The 19,712-nt window shown below is 32.6% G+C and overlaps 1 protein-coding gene across 1 annotated transcript in view; it reads right to left on the bottom strand.

Annotated features, from left to right (window-relative positions):
• The window catches only part of TACR3 (tachykinin receptor 3), an 81,977-nt gene that overhangs the window by 44,889 nt on the left and 17,376 nt on the right, over positions 1 to 19,712 (bottom strand). Inside the window, exons 2-3 of the mRNA XM_003774493.2 lie at positions 4,312 to 4,500; positions 891 to 1,041 (exon numbers count right to left, since the gene is read on the bottom strand). Of these exons, the coding sequence (XP_003774541.2) occupies positions 891 to 1,041; positions 4,312 to 4,500 (340 nt within the window). The remainder of the gene's footprint in view (positions 1 to 890; positions 1,042 to 4,311; positions 4,501 to 19,712) is intronic.

Below are 19,712 nucleotides of genomic sequence, written 5' to 3'. Positions count from 1 at the left end.
AGCATGAAGCACATGATCCTTGGTCAGCCTTCTCTAAGAGGCCTTTAGGGTTGTTGTTGTTGTTGTTTGTCCTTTGTTCTCAAAGAGGACCATGACCTCAGGGAGGTGCTACCATGATATGCAAATGAATTGAATTTAAGTGAGGAAGGGCTGGACAAGGTCACCTGCCTTACTTTTCCCTCCAGAGCCTTCTGGGTCCAGTGGCCAGATAAAATTCAGGACAACTGGAGATGGTCCTGGATGCAATGGGAGACCTTGGCTTTTTTAAACTAGGTTCTTCAATAGGTGATTGGGGTTGCACCCATTCAGTGAATAAGGCTAGGTAGCAATTGAGACAAAGAATCTCTTCTTTATCCAGTCAACAACAAGAACAAAAAACAACTCTCTAAAAAACCAAACAAATAAATAAATAAAAATTTGTTTCTGGTGAGGTTTCTGGTCAAAGCAGAAATAACTGCTATTTACATTCAACTTGAGTCAATCAAGGCCCACACAATGACCAAATGGGATTTGGCCTGGGACCTATTGGTGCCCAATCAATGAGAATCAGAGTGATTTGGGTTTAAGGCATGATGAATCAGGCTTAAGGTAGAAAAAAACCTAAATAACTGGGAGTCCTGCTCTGGGAGTCCAAGAAAGTCTTCAGTTTCTGAGTAATCTGAGCCAAGCATGTTCCTTCTTGAGATATTTTTAACTAATTAAAAACCTACTGACTAGAAAGAAATCTAGGAGAAGGTATTTTTGGAAGGAGATATTTTCATCAATATATTTTTTCCCTCTTAATCTAACTACCATGATGAAATTTTGACATGGAAGCTTATTGGCTAATTCATCTTAATCAAAGGGAGATGGGGAAGAGGGAATAAATGTGCAATTAGGAACAGTAATACCTTTCTTTTGGCTTTGAGCTGCTCATGGTACCTGTCTGATGTGTCACCTGGGATCTCTCCTCCCCAAAGGGTAGTTCCCACAATGGTATAGGTGATACCCATGACGAGTAACGGAAAGCAATACACCAGTACAGTTACAACAATATGGTACCTGCAATGGAAAAGACAAAGCTTGTAAGAGGACCCAAAGAAAAGACTTAGGTTGAAATGATTCTGGTTATGAATCAAACATAAAAACTTCAAAAAAAGTTGCCTTATCCTCTGAATGTTCTTTTTACATTTAAAAACAGAAGAAAACAAAGCACATATATACATTGAAGTAGTCTTGATGGGGTGAACCCTGAAACTTTCCCCCTTGATTTTTGGGGGGAAACAATGGGAGTGGACTCTGAAACTCTCCTCTGATAGAGACCCACCCCTCAGGACAGTTAAGTAGTTTCATTCTGTTGGAAATCTCAGTGGGGGTGGGGATGGGGATGGAGTAGTTGCACCCTCCATTAAGTTGAAGATTAGCCCAGGACCACTCTCAGTACCTCAAAGTGGTCTCATTCAGTTGGAGATCTGGGCCTGATATTCCTATTGAGTGTCTTGAAACTCCAAGATAAGTACTCTCTTTTCAACTGGAAATCTAGACCTGGGGGCATTGACAACATCGAAGAAATCTCATTCAATAGAAGCCCCAGCCTAAATTATCCTAAAAAGACAGTTTTGAACTCAATCTCTGCAGAAGTCCTAAGCAGGATTATGTTTTGCCAAGGGATCTCTCTTCTTGGCACAGCTGCCTACCAGGACTTTTGCCTGATTTGAAGACATTCTCTTCTCAGTGATAACCTTTGTTATTTTGCTGACAGGACCTTTTGACACTAAGAAGTCTGTCTTCCTAGCAAAACCAATAAAATTTCAGTGCCAATAAAATTTCCTTTGGCCATTCAGACTTTTCGGTTCATAAATTCTTTCTCATTGGACCTGTTTGCCGACCAGAGGGGATTCTCACATCTCAGTTCTCTACCACTAGACCCACATCAGTCTAAAAAGTGATTTTACTATTATTGAGTCATTTTTCAATCAAATCTTGTGACCTCATTTGGGTTTTTTTTGGCAAGCATACTGAAGTGATTTGCCATTTACTTCTTCAGCTCATTTTATATATGAAGAACCAAGACAAGCAGAGATATAGAGACTTGCTCAGAGTCACACAGCTAATAAGTGTTTGAAGCAGGAATTGAACTCATGAAGAAGAGGCTTCTTGATTCCAGAACCAATGATCTATCTATTCATGATGCTATTATACAGTGTAGGGTGATGAAAACTTGAAGATTTCAAACTGTTTTCTGTTCCTCATTTATGGAATTCTAACTACCACCTCCATGCCTTGTATAGGCCATACCTGGAACTCACTTGCTCTTACCTCTTTCTCCCAGCTTCCTTCAAAGCTCAGTTTGTATCATCTTATACAGATTGATTCCCTAGTTGCTACTGCCATCTCATTAGAAGAAACTTTGTTTTGTCTTTATCTTTTCATGCATGTGATGCTATCCCTTACCACTTGAATAGAATTCAATTTTCTTGAGGAGAAAGTCTGTTTTATTTTTTTCTTTGTGACTAAAGCTGAGTCCAGCACATAATAAATGCCATGATAAATGGCAAAATTAGTCCCTGGATCTGGATGAACAAATACAATTAATTTTTAGTAGGCCTATTTGATACAAGAGGAATTATCTGTTACATTTCCTTTTGGAATTGGGTTAAGCATTTGCTCTTTCTGCCACCTCTCTTGAAACATATTATAAATAGATTCTTAATTATAAGTAATATAATTGAATACATAATTATATAAATACATATTTTATAAATAAATAGATATTATAAATAGGGTCAAATATTATATATAGATCCATCAGTCTTCCTTTTTTATTAGCTGAAACAATTTTGAACCAATTGTTTATACTTCTTGTTAAGGTCAAAGTATAACTGATATCTTTTAGCAGGCAGCAGAACTACATTCTTAAGTTGTCAAAGTAAATACGCTTGTTACTTTCATAAAGGTAATGGGGCAGCACAAATTGTTTTTAAAATTATATATATATATGTATATATACATATAAAGAAATTCACTGTAATTATAAACAATATATCAAAGTTACATGGATAATTCCTAACTCAAGAGAAAGTCCTAGACTTTAGAGCCCAGATTTTAAAATCTGGACTATAGAGTCCAGAAGTCTGAGATGCCATCTTTCTAAATTTGTTTGAGTCTCAAACCTTTACGAGATGTTAAAGATAGAAAGAAAGATTCTTAACTATTCTGGGACCTTAAAAAAAAAGGCAACCAACCTCATAAATAGATTGATGAGTATGGTGGGAGAAAATTTAAAGTGTTAGTTTCTATTTTCTTATTTTGCTATACATATGTGTATTTAGGATTACCTAATAGAATAATCCTGTTGACATGTAGATGACAATAAAAAAATCGAAGGGATAACATTATTAAAGCAAAGATTCTGAAGGTTGATGTATTGAATATGAATTCTTATCATCTTATTTTTCTTAAGATCTCCCTTACATTTTTTTCTTCATAATTTTTCATATTTTGGTGACCTAAGATGACAGGATTATTATTTTTTAAATTGCAATTTACTTTTTAAAATATTTTATTTTTTCCTAATTACATGTCAAAAATTACATGTCAAAAACATTCATTTTTAAAAAATTAGAGTTCCAAATTCTCTCTTCTTCCCTTCTCACCCTTCTCATTGAGAAGGCAAACAATTTGGTATAGGTTATTGGTTATGCATATGTAATTATGCAAAACTTATTTTCATATTATTCATGTTGTAAAAGAAAACTCAGATCCCTCTTCCCCCCCAGAAAGCCAAGAAAAACAAAATTTAGAAAAGTAAATCTCCATCTTTATTCAGGTGACAGCATTATTGTAAATAGAGAGCAATCATAGTTGAATAATTTGTTATTTCTAAAGGGAAAAATCAATCTGGTAGAGAAAATACTGAAATTCCAGTTGAAATTAAGTAATATATAATTGTGTATTATACATACTCACATGTCTTTTATTATATATAACATTTAATGCTACCATAGGAACAGTAGAAGCAAATAGCAATACAAAATAAAACATCTCCAGATCTCCTTATATGTTCAAACACAGGATTAAAACAAATCTGAGATTTCCAGGACATGCATGATTGAATATTTTCATTCCTCTCATCATTCAATGGGGCATATTGTCCAAAACTGAAGTTCTTAAAAAAGGATGTTTCCCTTTTTGTTTTTTTTCTTCAATATACACCCTAAATATAATCATAGTAGAGAAATGCAAAGCTCTTCCTACTATTCTATGTCTTTCATGATTCTTTCCTGCCCTGATTTTATTTATAAGGAGGACAAAAGATGAAATTAAACTCACGTAAAATTCTGTTTTGGACCTTTTGGCCATTGTACATAGCAAAGTGTTCGACCAGGCATCACTTTGGTTTTGGAGTAAAGACATTGGGGAAAGGCAAGAAGGAAAGCCAGAATCCAAATACTTCCAATGATGACTTTAGTAGCAGTTGCAGATAGTCTAGGTTTCAGAGGATGTATAATGGCCATGTACCTGTTTGGAAAACAAAATAATAATTCAAATTCTTATTAGGAGAATGAATTTCATATTGAAAAAGTTCAAGGTTCAGTTCCTAAATTTGTCCTGAAAAGCAAAATGAAGATGGGTAAACATTTTTAAAATTGTATTTGTTTTATTCTAAACTTAATAAAACAAGCATTTTCATGACATAATAGTCGATTGTATAGGAAACTGCAAATTTGTTATGCAAATATGTCTTGCTATTCTTTTAAAATATATAAGGTTATCATGTGACTTTTTTTCTCCTCTCCCCAACATGGTTACTATTAGATGCAAATATGTATGCTTATGTAAAACCATTCTATATATTCTTCTAGTTATCAATTCTTTTTTCCTTCATATATGTCTTTTATAATTAATTTGGGGATTTATAGTAGTCAAAATAACTTTGGTCACTCAAAGTTGTTTTTAAAACCATTTTGCTATTACTGTACATAATGTTCTCTTAGTTTTTTCTCCTTTTTTCTTCATTATTTCATGTAAGTCTATCCATATTTTTCCTAAGATTATTGAGCTCATCATTTTTTATAACATTAGTAGTATTCATTATAATTACATAGCACAACTTGTTCAGTTATTCCACAACTGACTGGCATTCCCTCAATTTCCACTTTTGGAATTACAAAGAGAATGTTGTCAGTATTTTTGTACATATAGGTTCTTTTTTCTTTTAAATGCTACATTTCAAGAGCAATTCTATATTGCATATCTTCTGAAAAAGGTAGATAGCACCTATTCATTTTCTAAATGACAGATTTTGACAACAGAGAACTGAGAATAAAATATATTAAGGATCCAAGTTTGTATCATGAATCACAAATTATATACTTGAGTAAAATATGACGTCCTTTCTTTTATGGATTATTTCTTGAACCTGGACATTTTACTAATCTTCTTGATATTTTAACAATCAGATTGAATATAAGAAGACAATCTTTAAGTACTAGATCAAATGGTAAAGACATCACAGAATTATGGAATTTTTATAGTTAAAAGGGGAGCCCATTATAAACTACCTCACTATTTGTCACCTAACCTTTGACTGAAGACCTTTAATAAGAGAGATTTTATTACTTCTCAAGTCAGCCCATTCTACTTTTGGATCTGTCTAATCATTACCAGTTTTTTCCTAACATCAAGTGCAGGTTTGCCTCTTTCAACTTTTGATTATTTTGCCTTCTTAGCACAAATAGAACAATATTGAATTCAAATATTTGAATAAATAAATTCAAATTCTTAAAGATATTTGTTAAGGACCATGCCTGGGTGAAGGGGCAGGTCAATTCTCCAAGAGCCTCCACTGCTGTGGATCATGACACTTGAGGGAGTTGTGGTGCAGCCTTTGCTGATGCAGGTGTTCCTTTGGTTTGGGAAACAAATTGGAGGCAAGAGGGAAGAGGAGAGAGGTCAAACAATGCAACTACCTACTACCTCTCAGTTGGGAGGTCAGAGAACAGCAACTGCCTCTCAGGCTCCTTGTATCATCATGCTCTCACATGAAGAGATCCATTCTACAGGTCTGAGTTAGACTTCTAACAGCCACTGGCAGGTGGCTCCCATATCACAACAGATAGTCATCATGAGTTTTCTCCAAGAAAAACATCTGTACTTCTGTCTTCATATGAAGCCTTTCATTATTCTAGATTTGTTCTGATTTATCAATGTTCTTTGTAAAATGTAGGTCTGTGAACTGAACAAAAATGCTAGGTATAATCTGAACATGGCAGAAAAGAGCAGTATTCTCATCTCCTCATTTCTAAAAACTGTGCTCTCCTCAATCTAGCTGAAAATTATTTCTGGCTAACATATTCTATTGTTGAATTTTCAATCCATTAAAATTCCCATATCTTTAAAGACAAAGTATTTTGTACGTGGAAAGATGATATTTTGAACCTAAGTATAAAAATGCCTATTTATTACTACTAAATTTCATCTTTTTAGACTTAGTCAAATGTGTTAACCTATTGGCATCTCTATTCTGTCATTCACCAGGTTAGCTAGTCCTCTCAGTTTTGTGTCATATGAAAATTGGATTAGCTTATACCAGTATGTCTTTATTCAACTTGTTGATTAAAATGTTGAAAAGCACCAGGTCAAATACAGATATATGGAGGTTAATATAAAAACCTCAGTGACAATTTCTTGAGTTAAGACATTCAACCAAAGAAGGAGAAAAGAATGGGAAGACAAGTATTTATTAAACATCTACTATATGCCATATACTGTGCTAAGTGTTTTATACATTTAATCTTCTTGGCAAACATGAGAGATAGGTGTTATTTTGATTCTCATTTTAGGTTGAGGAAACTGAGGCAGAAATTGAGTGGCTTGTAAAGAGTCATTGAGCAAATCAATGTCTCAGACTAGATTTGAACTTAATTCTTTCTGACTACAAATCCAGGCTTTATAACCCTGTGTCACTTAACTACCTCAGAATCCATTTAATTATAGTATTGTCTAGCCCACATCACTCCACCTTTTCCACAATTTGAGCATGAGAAATTTATTAAGTTTTAGGCAAACTTAAACTTAAGGCATGCTTAAGTTTAGGCAAACTATATTTGCACATTTTTCTGAGTAATCAATTTAGAAAACTGTTAAAAAAAAAAAAGAGTATTTGACTAGTTTGGCATGACCTGTTATTATTGAAGTCCCTTTGTTATGGCTGATTCCTTTTCTTTTTATCTGTCTTGTCTGCCTGCCTGCCTGCCTGTCTATCTATCTACCTGCCTGTTTATCTATCTATCACAGCCTTTTAATTTTCAAAATATATGCAGAGATAATTTTCAACATTCACCTTTGAAAACCTTGTGTTTCAAATTTTTCTCACTCCCTCTCTCCTACACCTCTCTCATAGATAGCAAGTAATTCAATATAGGTTAAATATGTAAAATTATTCTAAACATATTTCCATAATCATCATGTTTTCAAGAAAAATCAGATCAAAAGGGAAAAAAAGAAAACAAAACCAAGTAAACAACAATATAAAAACTGAAAATACTATACTTTGATCCACATTCAGTCTCCATTGTTCTCTCTCTGGATGCAGATGGCTCTTTCCATCACAAGTCTGTTGGAACTGCCTTGATTCAACTCATTGTTGAAAAGAGCGAAGAACAACTGATTTCTTTTGTAGACATTCACCAAATCACAGTAAAGCTTGACAATTTTCAAATCTCTAGGCTTTTTCCTTTTTTGAAAACTGGGACATTTGCCTAGTCACATGGCATTTCCCTCGATCTCCATGACCTTTCAAGTATTCCTGACAGTAGTTAAACAATCAGCAATGATAAATCTGTTGATATCAAATGGAGCTAAGAGCTTTCTTACTCTTTCCTTATTTATATTGGATATCACTTCTCTATTAGATATTTTTGCTGTATTATTTTTAATCCAAAGGCAATTTTCCTTGTCTGAGAAATAACCAAATTAGCAACTGAATAGATATGCCTTTACTTGATATTAGTTATTGCCATTTCATATACTATGGTCAATGATTCTCTTTTTCTCCCAAATTAATTTTTTAAAAAAATATTCTTGTTTTTCTTGACATATTTGTTTATATTTTAATTTTAAGTTTTTTTTTATATTTTATATTTTAAATTTTTACACTCTTTGCATGTTATAATTTGTCTTTCTTTTTCTCTCTCATTAATCATTTATAGACATTTTTCTCACCACCAGTACCCCTCAGTTCTTAACTACGATAGTAGCTCTATATACAGTAAAATTATTTTAATAAGTAATATCTAAAACTATATAGTAATATCTAATTTGCTTAAATGTTTATGTTTTTGTTCATTTATTTGTATGTTTTTTTGACACTGGGTCTCCCCATTTCTGGAATGGAAATGCAGGGACCATTCACAAGTTCTTGGTGATTCAGTACTGATTTGCTGATTTGTAGAGAAGTTAAAACTTGTTCCATTTTACACTGCATTTTACCATCTCTTTTAAGGAAGGTTAGTGATCCTCCACTCTCCAAATATTTGCTCTAAGCATCCAGGTGGAGTGCTGAGTTTAGAGGAGGAAGATTTGAGTTCATATCTGGTCTCAAAAACTTATTAGCTATGTGATTCTTGATAAGTTATTTAACAGCTGTTTGCCTCAGTTCCCTCAACCATTAAATGGGGACAATAATAGCACTAACCTCCCAGAGTTGATGAAATGATTGTAGATGAAATGAGATAATATTTACAAAGTGCTTAATATAAAATTTGGCATATACTAGGTGTTAAATAATTCTTATTCTTATTCCTTGTTCAGTATGGATGGAATGAGATAATATTTACATGTTACTACATGCTTATTTTTATTTTCTTCTCGTTCACTGGATGAAATAAGATGATACTTACAAAGTGCTTATTTAGAGCTTGACATATAGTAGATGTTTAATAAATGCTTATTCTTGTTTAATACTATAGACTCCACGTGGAAATCCAATCAGCTTTAGACTTACTCAGACTTTCCATGGCAATTATAAGTGTATAACAAAACAACAATCTTAAACATTGAAACTGAATTCCTCACTCTCCAAACAAATGCTGTGAAAAGTATTTTAAAGTATTTGTTCATTTTCTTTCATGAAGATAGATTAAAAAAAAGTTAAAACTCATCTGTGTAGTATTCATAGAAAGACTCAATTTTCATTTAACTTGTTCCCTTGCTTGATCTCCTTAAAAATTACTTTTAGTTTCCCTATAAGATATTATGATATCTTTTTAAAAATGTCTTTTTGAGGGGCAGCTTGGATTTGTGATGGATAGAGCTCAGTCCTGGGATCTGAACTTGAATTCTAATCTAGTTTTAGATATTTATTTGCTTTGTTATGCAGGACAAGTCATGTAACCCCACTCTACCTCATTTTCTCATCTATAAAAATGAGAATGATAATAGAATGCCATTATTATTATCTCACAGGATGCTTGTGAGGATCAAATGAGAAAATAATTCTAAAGCACTTAGTACAGAATTTTGATACATAGTAAGTACTGTATAAATCTCAGTTATTATTATTATTATTATTGACTCTGTGCTCCAACTTATACCACAAGCACAAATTTGAAGATATAGTAAAAAACAAACAAAACAAAACAAAAACCTATTTTTTAAAAACTAGACAATGAGTCACAGTCCAAGTTCATGAACAAGATATAGCAAGAAGGTATTTGGTTGCACTAAAAGAAGCATTGTGTCTAGAGCAATAAAGGTGATAATTCCTCCATATTCTGCCTTAATCAGTTGCCATCTTGAATAGCTATCTTCAATTGTAGGTGCTACATTTTAGCTAGGATGTAGCCAAAGAGTGAAGGGATTGGGAATCCTGTTATAGGTGGAGCAAATGAACTGTCTACTAATATTTATTTCTAGAAGAAAATCTTTATCAGGGATAAAATAGCCATCTTATACTACAAATACAAAAAAAATTTGAAATGTTTTCATGGGAAAATGCCATTATTATTTTCCAGTCAGCCTTAAGAGATAAAACTAGTATTAATGGCTAGAAGTTTTAAGGATTTGGGCTTAACAAAAGGTAGAAAAAAACTGCTAAAAATTAGGTCTGTCTAAAAATGGAATAAATAATTTTTGTAGGTAGTAAGTTTCTTGTAACTGGAAATCTCCAAATAAATGGATAGATACTTTTATCCATTCACCCTCCTTTTGGAGACTTCCAATTATAAGAAATTAATTGTAGATGCCACTTAGGATCTGGGTTATGAAATGATCTAGATTAGGGATTTTTAACCTGGTATTGAAAAACTCCTTAAGTATCCATGAATAGGTTTCAAAGGGCTCATGAACTTAATCGGGGAAAAACAGTTTTATTTTTACTAACTTCCAACTAAAATTTGTCATTTCTTGTATTTATTAATGTAGCCACACACATTATTCTGAAAAGGAGTCCATAGATTTCATTGGACTAAAAAGATAAAATAGGCAGATGTAAGAATCACTGCTGTGAATATTATCTGATATTCCTTCAAGATATTAAAATTTTATTATTTTAAGGCAACATTTGAATCTTAAAATACATCTGAAGGAATCCATTATCATTTATTGCTTCCAGACTGTATAATCATTCTGAGTAGCCTCTACCAGTGAATTTCTTATAACTGAAAGTCTCCAAATGTAGAGTGAATAGGTCATCTATTCATCCATCCATATGAAGACTTCTGGTTACAAGTAACTCACTGTTGAAATGATTATTCATTCCATTTTTAGACAATTTAATTTTTAGCAGTTTTTTCCCCTTATGTTGAGTCAATTTACTTCATTATCAATAGCAGATTTTCTGGGCATTCTTTTCAACTAGATTAGACTTTTGTCTTCTATTTTCTGAGAGGCAGCAACCAAACAGCCAATTTATTATGATGGAATCCAGAAGATGGGCTTAATAATTGTGTTGCAACACAGACTCAACCAGATCTTTCCAAACTCATCAACCAGAAATAAGCTGAGGACCTCTCTAGCAATTGTAACTTCACAATACAAAGTTCTTACTATATTCTTGTTTTTTTTTCCCATAGTAACAAAAAATAACAATAATTTTGGAAATAACATTTACCTATAATTGGGAATGATTAAGCAAAATGTAGTGTATAAATATCATGAATATTATTGTGTCATAAGAAATAACAATGAACAAATGAAAAGATATTTATTACATATTTATTAAGTGATACAATGAGACTGTATTCTAAAAGATAGAGGTAATATAGATAGATAAATAGATAGATAGATTGATAAATAGATAGATAGATAGATAGTAGTGAGCCAGAGAAATTGGTAAGTTGGATCCACAAGACCCAACTGACCTGATTTGGGACTAGATTTGGTATATTATCCAGCTAGATCATATTCAATACAGTTCCAAAACTGAATGTATGAATTTCCATAGGAATTGATGGCATAACCACGAGAGTAATATTTCAGTGGAGCAGCAACAAAACAGATGGCCAAAATGACTGTTTTTCCCCAATTTAAGTTCATGAGCCCGTTGAAATCTATTCATGGATACTTAAGGAGTTTTTAGATACCAGGTTAAAAATCCCTAATCTAAATCAATTCATAATCCAGATCCAAAGTGGGATCTACAATTAATTTCTTATAATTGGAAGTCTCCAAAAGGAGGGTGGATGGATAAAAGTATCCATCCATTTATTTGGAGATTTCCAGTTACAAGAAAATTACTACCTAGAAAAGTTACTTATTCCATTTTTAGACAGACCTAATTTTTAGCAGTTTTTTTCTACCTTTTATTAAGCCCAAATCCTTAAAATTTCTGGCCATTAGTAACAGTTTTATCCCTTAAGGTTGACTGGAAAATAATAATGGCATTTTCCCATGAAAACATTTCAAATATTTGAAGATGGCTATTTTATCCCTGATAAAGATTTTCTTCTAGAAATAAATATTAGTAGACAATTCATTTGCTCCACCTATAACAGGATTCCCAATCCCTTCACTCTTTGGCTACATCCTAGCTACAATGTAACACCTACAATTGAAGACAGCTATTCAAGATGGCAACTGATTAAGGCAGAATATGGAGGAATTATCACCTTTATTGCTCTAGACACAATGCTTCTTTTAGTGCAACCAAATACCTTCTTGCTATATCTTGTTCATGAACTTGGACTGTGACTCATTGTCTAGTTTTTAAAAAATAGATAGGGTTTTTTTTTCGTTTTATTTGTTTTTTGCTATATCTTCAAATTTGTGCTTGTGCTATAAGTTGGAGCACAAAGTCAAGCATGCTAGTCAAGTTTTTGAAAGTAAATTAATGTATTATTTTCACAGTGCATCAATTCTTGGAGGATGGTGAGTATTCGTGAATTGTCATAATATTTCGAGTTCACTGAACAATCCAGACAGTATAACTTCTCACTTAACCAGTTTAAGTTAACACAGATGAAGTTGAATGATGCCCTTAAATTAAACTTGGTAAAGATGAATACCTAGTTCAACTGGACTAGTAGGTTGGATGTTAAAATCAGGAGATGCTTGAACAATGATGATGCTGATAACCATCTAATAACAATAAAAAATAATAATAGGCATTTTGAGTTAGAGTTCCTAGAGTCAATTGTATCTTGGTTCTTAACTGTAAAATTTTGGCAAATCTTAACCTCTCTGCATTTAATTTATTTTATCTATAAAATGAAAAGGAGGTATCTATAAGGTTCCTTGTAAATCTAAAGTTTTACAGGGTTTGGCTATGTTGATAATGAAATGTGACATTACTTTCAGGTTACGTAGAGTCAACTACTTCATCCTCTGGATGGCAGATAATTATGAGGGCAAGGTAAAATTTAGGGTCAGGATTTCACAATACTCTGCTATGCAAGCATGCAAAAGTCTTGTCTTAAACCAGGATTGCTAACAAGACTTCAGGGACATCTTAACTTATTTCTACTGCTGCTAGTGATCAGTGAAATAATAAGGGCATCCACTTCCACTGAGCCATGTCCCTGGATGTACCTTTGTCTGAAAACTCCTTACAAACAAAGGAGTTTATTCTCCAACATTTTTCTAGGTTTTTAAAAGAAAGGCATATCCAGCTGCTCCTCAGGACCAACCATCCTTTATACTATCCAGTGGTCAGGGAGGATGTATGTGACTCTACCTTTGACACAATCATCCTTCCCCCTTCTAATACATTCTAGTGACTGTATGTCATTCACCTTAAACTGTTTCCTAAATTGGCATGACATACTTTATCACTCAATATGACGAAGCATAAAGTTTATCTATAACCACTTTTTTGTCCTACAGTTACCTAAAAGTTAACCATAACTTTTATAGTTTTGATGACATTTATCTTAATATAATCTCACTTGTTCAATCAATCAAGTGTTTATTAAGTGTTTACTATGTGCCATGCACTGTGTTAGATAATATGACTACAAGGACAACAAATGAAACAATTCTTTCTCATAAGAAGCTCATGTTCTAGCAGGAGAGAAAAGTAAATAGAAATATATGTAAATTATATATGTGCATATATTATATATATCATAAGTACAAAGTTAAAAAGCATATTATATGTAAAGTAAAATATCAAGTAAAATAATTACATAGAATTACCATGTTAATGGTCCTCAAGTTCTCCTGAGCTCAATTATATTTTAGTTTCTGAATAACTCTAGCTCTTTTTGATTCTATATCATATTCTTCTCTCTTCTTTCCTACTTTTTATTCTGGAGGAACATGATGTCTCTACAACTCACCCTCAGTTATTCCTAATTCTCTGTAAGGTTCAATCTCTATGAATGAATGACAAATCACAATGGAGTAAATGAAAGCCTGATTTCTTAAATAAACTAATTTTGTAATACAATTAAACATAAGCTAAACAATATTAAATCTTTATATAGCACAAATGCAAATTAGATATACAAAATATTTTTCACTATTTTAAAGATGCATGAGTGTGTAAAAAGCACTCAAATGAAGAAAGATGATTGCTAAATTTATACTTTTTTCCAGAAATGATGCTTGGCATTGAAGAAAACATTAGTCTCTCATTAGAAAATGGACTCATATGAAAGGGACATACTTAAAAAATCAACTGATGACCTCAGAAATTTAAGGAATATAAAAATGTCTTACAGTAGAATTTCAACAATGGACTTCATTATACATTGTCATATTTAACAATATCAAGATTTTTAAATGGAAAATGGAACAAAAGGTGGGAAAGCACATCAATTTTGAGCTATTGTGCTCCTTATTTGTTCCATTTATTTAGAAATATTTTGTGCATGTTGCTGATGTTTTTGTTTTTTGAACAGACCTAGTAAAACAGTAGCCTTAATATTGTAAATATGTGTAAGTCTTATGAATTTTATTTTTAAAATTTCTATTCATGACTTTCATTTTTATATCATTTTCATTTTCAAATGTACCTGTCATCATTCTGCCCTCTTCAGTCATCTCATACATGAAAGAACAAATAAGTGAGAGGAAAAAATGCATTTCAGCAAAACCAAACAATATCACACAAATGATAGTCTGTGTAGTATTACTCATCCATAGTCTTTCACCTCTTCAAAGAAGGGCAGGATATATATTTTATAATTTCTTCTTTGTGATCAAGTCTTACATAAATTTAAGCACACACACCCACTGAAGATATATCTTTCACAATGTTCTGCCTCCATCAGTACTTAACAGATGATGTTAAGCAATTGACAAGAGACTTTCATTTAATAACTACAAAAACTTGCATGAACATACACAATATAATAGAAATGCTTAGCCTGAATTCTAGATATTAAGTAACAAAATAATATATTGATAGGAAAAGGTACAAAGGCAATTAAAGTCTACATATGGGAAGGATTGTGGTACAGTCAAAAAAGCAGGATATGGGTTTAAATCCCCTCTTTTATGCTTACTATTTTATGTCTGATCTCAGATGATTCATTTAATATCTCTATGCTTTGGTTTCCCCAAATATTAAGAAGGACCAGAATTGAAGAATACCTCAGAAGACATGCTGTGGCAATTGACACAGTACATTTGTATATACCAAAATACTAGGAGAAAAATTTCTATTTCAAAGAAAAAATAATAACATCTGCTTGTAATCACTTATATTTAAAGTATATTTGCATAGATTGCATAGATCTAGATGCATAGATTGGAGAAATTGTAGTAAAATCATAATTTTTAAATAAGTTTTTGAATCAATTGATGCAACTGATGAACTTGGTCTTTCTAATAATGAGGGGGTTAGACTAGCAGATGGCCTCTAATGTCTTTTTCAGCTCCAGAATCATTATTTTAAATGTATTTGTTTTTATTCAGTCATTCAGTCTTGTCTGACTTTTTGGTGACCCTATGGATCAGACTATGTCAGATTCTTTTACCCTCTATTGTCTCTCAAAGTCTGTCCAAGTACAAGTTTGTTTTTTCCATGACACTATCTATTAGTCTCATCCTCTGCCATCCTCTTTTTCTTTTCCCTGCAATGTTTCCCAACTCTAGAGCTTTTTTCCAGTGAAACCTAACTTCTTTGAGCATTGTCAGACTAGTGTTCAGAGTTCCTGAAATTGTATATCTCCAACCTTGGAGGCAACATCTTGGAAAATGTAATGCCCCATTGGTATTACAGTGACTCTCTTGATAAATCTCTCTACATTCTATCAAATGAAGAAGCTCCAGGGAACCTCAACTCCCTGAGTCACCTGTCCGAATAAGACTAGACTTAAAGACCCAAAGCCCCTTTCTCATGGAGAGGTGTTTGAATATCAATTTTTTTCTCCCCTATTAGCATAAAATTTTACCAATCCCTGAGGGATAGGTTCTTTACATCTTTTACCCAAATAAAAGTCTTAAAAAACCTTTACCTAAAAAAACATTCATTTGGGAGGTGGTGGTGGTGGTAACTCCTTCCTTCTGAGATCTTAGTAAAATGCCATTTCCATCTCCCTGTTTGTGAAGATCTTTCCTCAATAAACATGATTTGCTTATCTGTCTTATAATGAGCTGCATGTTTCCTGATACTTGGTTTTTAGTATTTTACACTTTCTTAAATCTATACTAAGATATATCCTGGTATACTTTGAATGTATATATTTTTATAGGTCTATACTAAGATATACCTTGGTATACCCTAAATTCCAAAGTTCTTTGATTCAAGCTTTCATAGGCTTGAACTCCAGCTTGAGTTCAGGCTGGAGAATTGCTCCTGGTGGCAGCATTCCTCAACAACATCCCTTTGAGAAAAAAGTCATTTATAACTGAAGAATTAAAGCATAGTATAGGGAGTCTAGGGATTTGGACCAAAATCTTGGTGAGTGGCTTAGACAATGTGCAGGGTGATTTGGATCATTTGTTAGACAGATCTTTGAAATGGAGTCATCTTCTAGGAGGAGATTAATAATCTTCTGTTTGTTATTCTTTTATTATTTCCTTTATTATATTATATTTATTATATTCCTTTATTGCCAACATTACCAAAATCTTTTCATATGAATTATCTAACATCCCACCTTCCTCCACATACATACTCTGATCTAGTAATACTAGCCTCTTTGCTGTTTCTCAAAGAAGACACTCTGTCACTTTAATCCAGACATTTTTACTATCCTTATTCATGATTACAATACTTTCTTTTCTTACACTGGCCTCTTGGTTTAGAGGTTACATAATGGCATAATGAAGGAAAAATGTCAGCTGAAGCTAACTAACTCAGCTGCATGGGGTTGCAACTAGAACTATTTTGTAAGTTTGCTTTTCCCAATATCAGAGTTTTTCTTCTAGAGCATGTTCTTAACTAGAGCCTGTAAACTTTATTTTTGAATATTTTGATAATTTTGTTTCAACATAAGCAACTTCTATTATAATTCTTTGTATTTTATTGCATATATTTAAAAACATTCTGAGAAAATATCCGTCAAAGGGATCCATGACATACACACACAAGAAAAAGGTTAGAAACTCCTTGGTCTATGAATATGAAAAAAGCTCACATTTAGTCTAGATTTCCCAAATGTGGGTAATAGACTTCCCAACTCCTTCAAGACATTAATTATGAACTTTTATGTAACTTTTATGCCATTATGTAACCTCTTACACTGGCCTCTTGGTTCCTGCTAAAATCTCATCTTCTGTGGGAAGATACAATGAACAATCCAGACAACATAATTCCTTTTATCTTCCCTCTATTTATTATTTCCAACTTACCCTGTATGTAACTTTCTGTATTTTGTTCCTTCTTTAGATTGCAAACTCCTCCAGTGACAGTGGCACCACATAGTAGATACTCAATAATTGCTTATTTACTGACTAATGGATTATTTGAGTACTTCTGCAGATAGGATCCTGTGAGTCTTTTGCATATTTTATATTTACAGTGGTGAATACAATAGATGTTGTTCAGTACTTGATACTATGAGCATGGGCTTTGTAATGCTTGTACTAACTGATTCAATATTCTAGAACTTCACTTTTTCATAGGGGAATCAGATGATGCAATAGCACAATAATCAGTCAATCAGGAGGACTTCTGATACCAAAAGCTGCTTGGCTTACCAATAATCCTTTGCAAGGAAAATCAGCAAAGCTCATATAAGATTTGAACCTATTCTATGGACTTAAAAAAGTTATTCAAAGATTTCTATAGGTTATGAGATTATAGAGACATGCTATTTTATGTTTTTTTTAGAGACAACCTTTTCTCTAGAGAATCACCTAACTTTGGTTACAGGACTTTGGAATATGTTGTTTTTGGAGACATCCTTCTCAAGCCTTGAATTATGAATTGTTTATCACCAAGAATGCCTTCTGATTTGTGGACCAAAAAGCCTCCATTCTGACACCTAGAATTATTCATTTCACTTGTTTCCTGGGACTTTCTTCTTAGTATCTGCCCAAATTCCTGCCTTTTCTCCTTTCTTTGTTCAAAAATTGTATAAATATCTTACTCTTTCCAATTGGGCTTTAAACATATTAGAATAGATATTCCAGTTTGCAAGTTTTTTTCTTTTTAGGCTATTTAGAAAAAAAATACAATCTGTGTAAATTGTGCTTGAACTCTGGTTCATTCCAGGTCCTCTTCTTTGGGGATCTGGTGTTTCTTCTGTTTAAAAGTTCATAATTAATGTCTTGAAGGAGTTGGGAAGTCTATTACCCACATTTGAGAAATCTAGACTAAATGTGAGCTTTATTCATATTCAGGAGTTCCTAATCTTTTTCTTGTGTGTGTATGTCATGGATCCCTTTGACGGATATTTTCTCAGAATGTTTTTAAATATATGCAATAAAGTACAAAGAATTATAATAGAAGTTGCTTATGTTGAAACAAAATTATCAAAATATTCAAAAATAAAGTTTACAGGCTCTAGTTAAGAACATGCTCTAGAAGAAAAACTCTGATATTGGGAAAAGCAAACTTACAAAATAGTTCTAGTTGCAACCCCATGCAGCTGAGTTAGTTAGCTTCAGCTGACATTTTTCCTTCATTATGTCATTATGTAATTCATTCCTCTAATAATTTCTTAATAACAACAATATTTATACCTGCTTTTAATTGTATGAGTAGAATTTATTAACCAGTTAGAAATATCGTAGGGTGCTCTTATATTCTGACAAAAACAAAAGTAGTTATTTCTATGATATTTGGAATATGATTATTCATCTGTGTCTGAAAATCGAAAACTCTTTTCATCTTTGAGATTTATGCTCTATTTATGAGTTGCTGCAGCTTAATATGTAGTTTTGATTTGTGTCAAAGGAGTTTTGTCCAACTCCTTGTTAACTACTGATCATTATCTTCTGGGCTCCAAAAACTGTGGAATACTGACTGTCTCTAGTTGCTTACAGAAGAAAACTATTCATTTTAATCCTTTCTTTTGTAGCTAAAATTGGATTACTTTAATCCCTTTTGATAAAAAAAAATTATAGTCTTTGCTCTGAATGTTAGATAATCTAAATCTTTTTTTGATGAAACCTTTAAAATATCTGTATTTAATTCAGTTAAGGATAAAAGCTAAATATAATGAAGGTTTAAGGTTCTTGGCTTAAGCATCCTTAGGCTAGTGTCATTGTGTTGCAGTCCCTCTTGTATATACATAAATTTAAAATTGGTACTATTTTGTAGTCTTGTATTTTAGAATTTCAAAAGGGTATCTTGATTAAAACTGAGAGGGTCTGTTCAACCTGGAAGCTTAATTCTTTCTTTGAATAGATGGCAGTTTTTTTTTTTTTTTGGTGGATTAATAACCAGAACTGCTTTCTTCTTTCATTTGAAAATTCAAATTCTTGTTGGAAGAAAATGTCTTTCTTATTCATAGTCTATCTACTGATAAGATAGCAATATTCAGCTTACTATAAATGTGATGTTCTTGAATTTGTCTTTGAAAGGATTTTTTTCAAAGCTCCTTTCCCCCATGGAAATGAATATGTGGTATCTAAAATCTGTGGGAAATTCTTCAGTTTCTCTTTTCTTGTGAAAAGGAAAAGGAATAGATTCTTCACACAGTACATTTAGTGGAGCTATTCCTGCTCTAAAATTGTAGGCCTGAGCAAACTCTCAAAATTATTCGGAAGAAAGGTGCTGGTCGTCATTAACTGAAGCAGAATCTATGTACTTTGTAATCTGCTTTCAGAAGTGGGTATAAGAAAATAAAAATTAAACTTAATGCTGGAACATGAGTGAGAAAATAAATGTCCATTTT

Source organism: Sarcophilus harrisii, chromosome 6, assembly GCF_902635505.1.
Source record: "Sarcophilus harrisii chromosome 6, mSarHar1.11, whole genome shotgun sequence".
NCBI lineage: Eukaryota > Metazoa > Chordata > Mammalia > Dasyuromorphia > Dasyuridae > Sarcophilus > Sarcophilus harrisii.
Note: the sequence above shows the minus strand (reverse complement) of the source record. Positions and strands in the feature narration are given on the sequence as shown.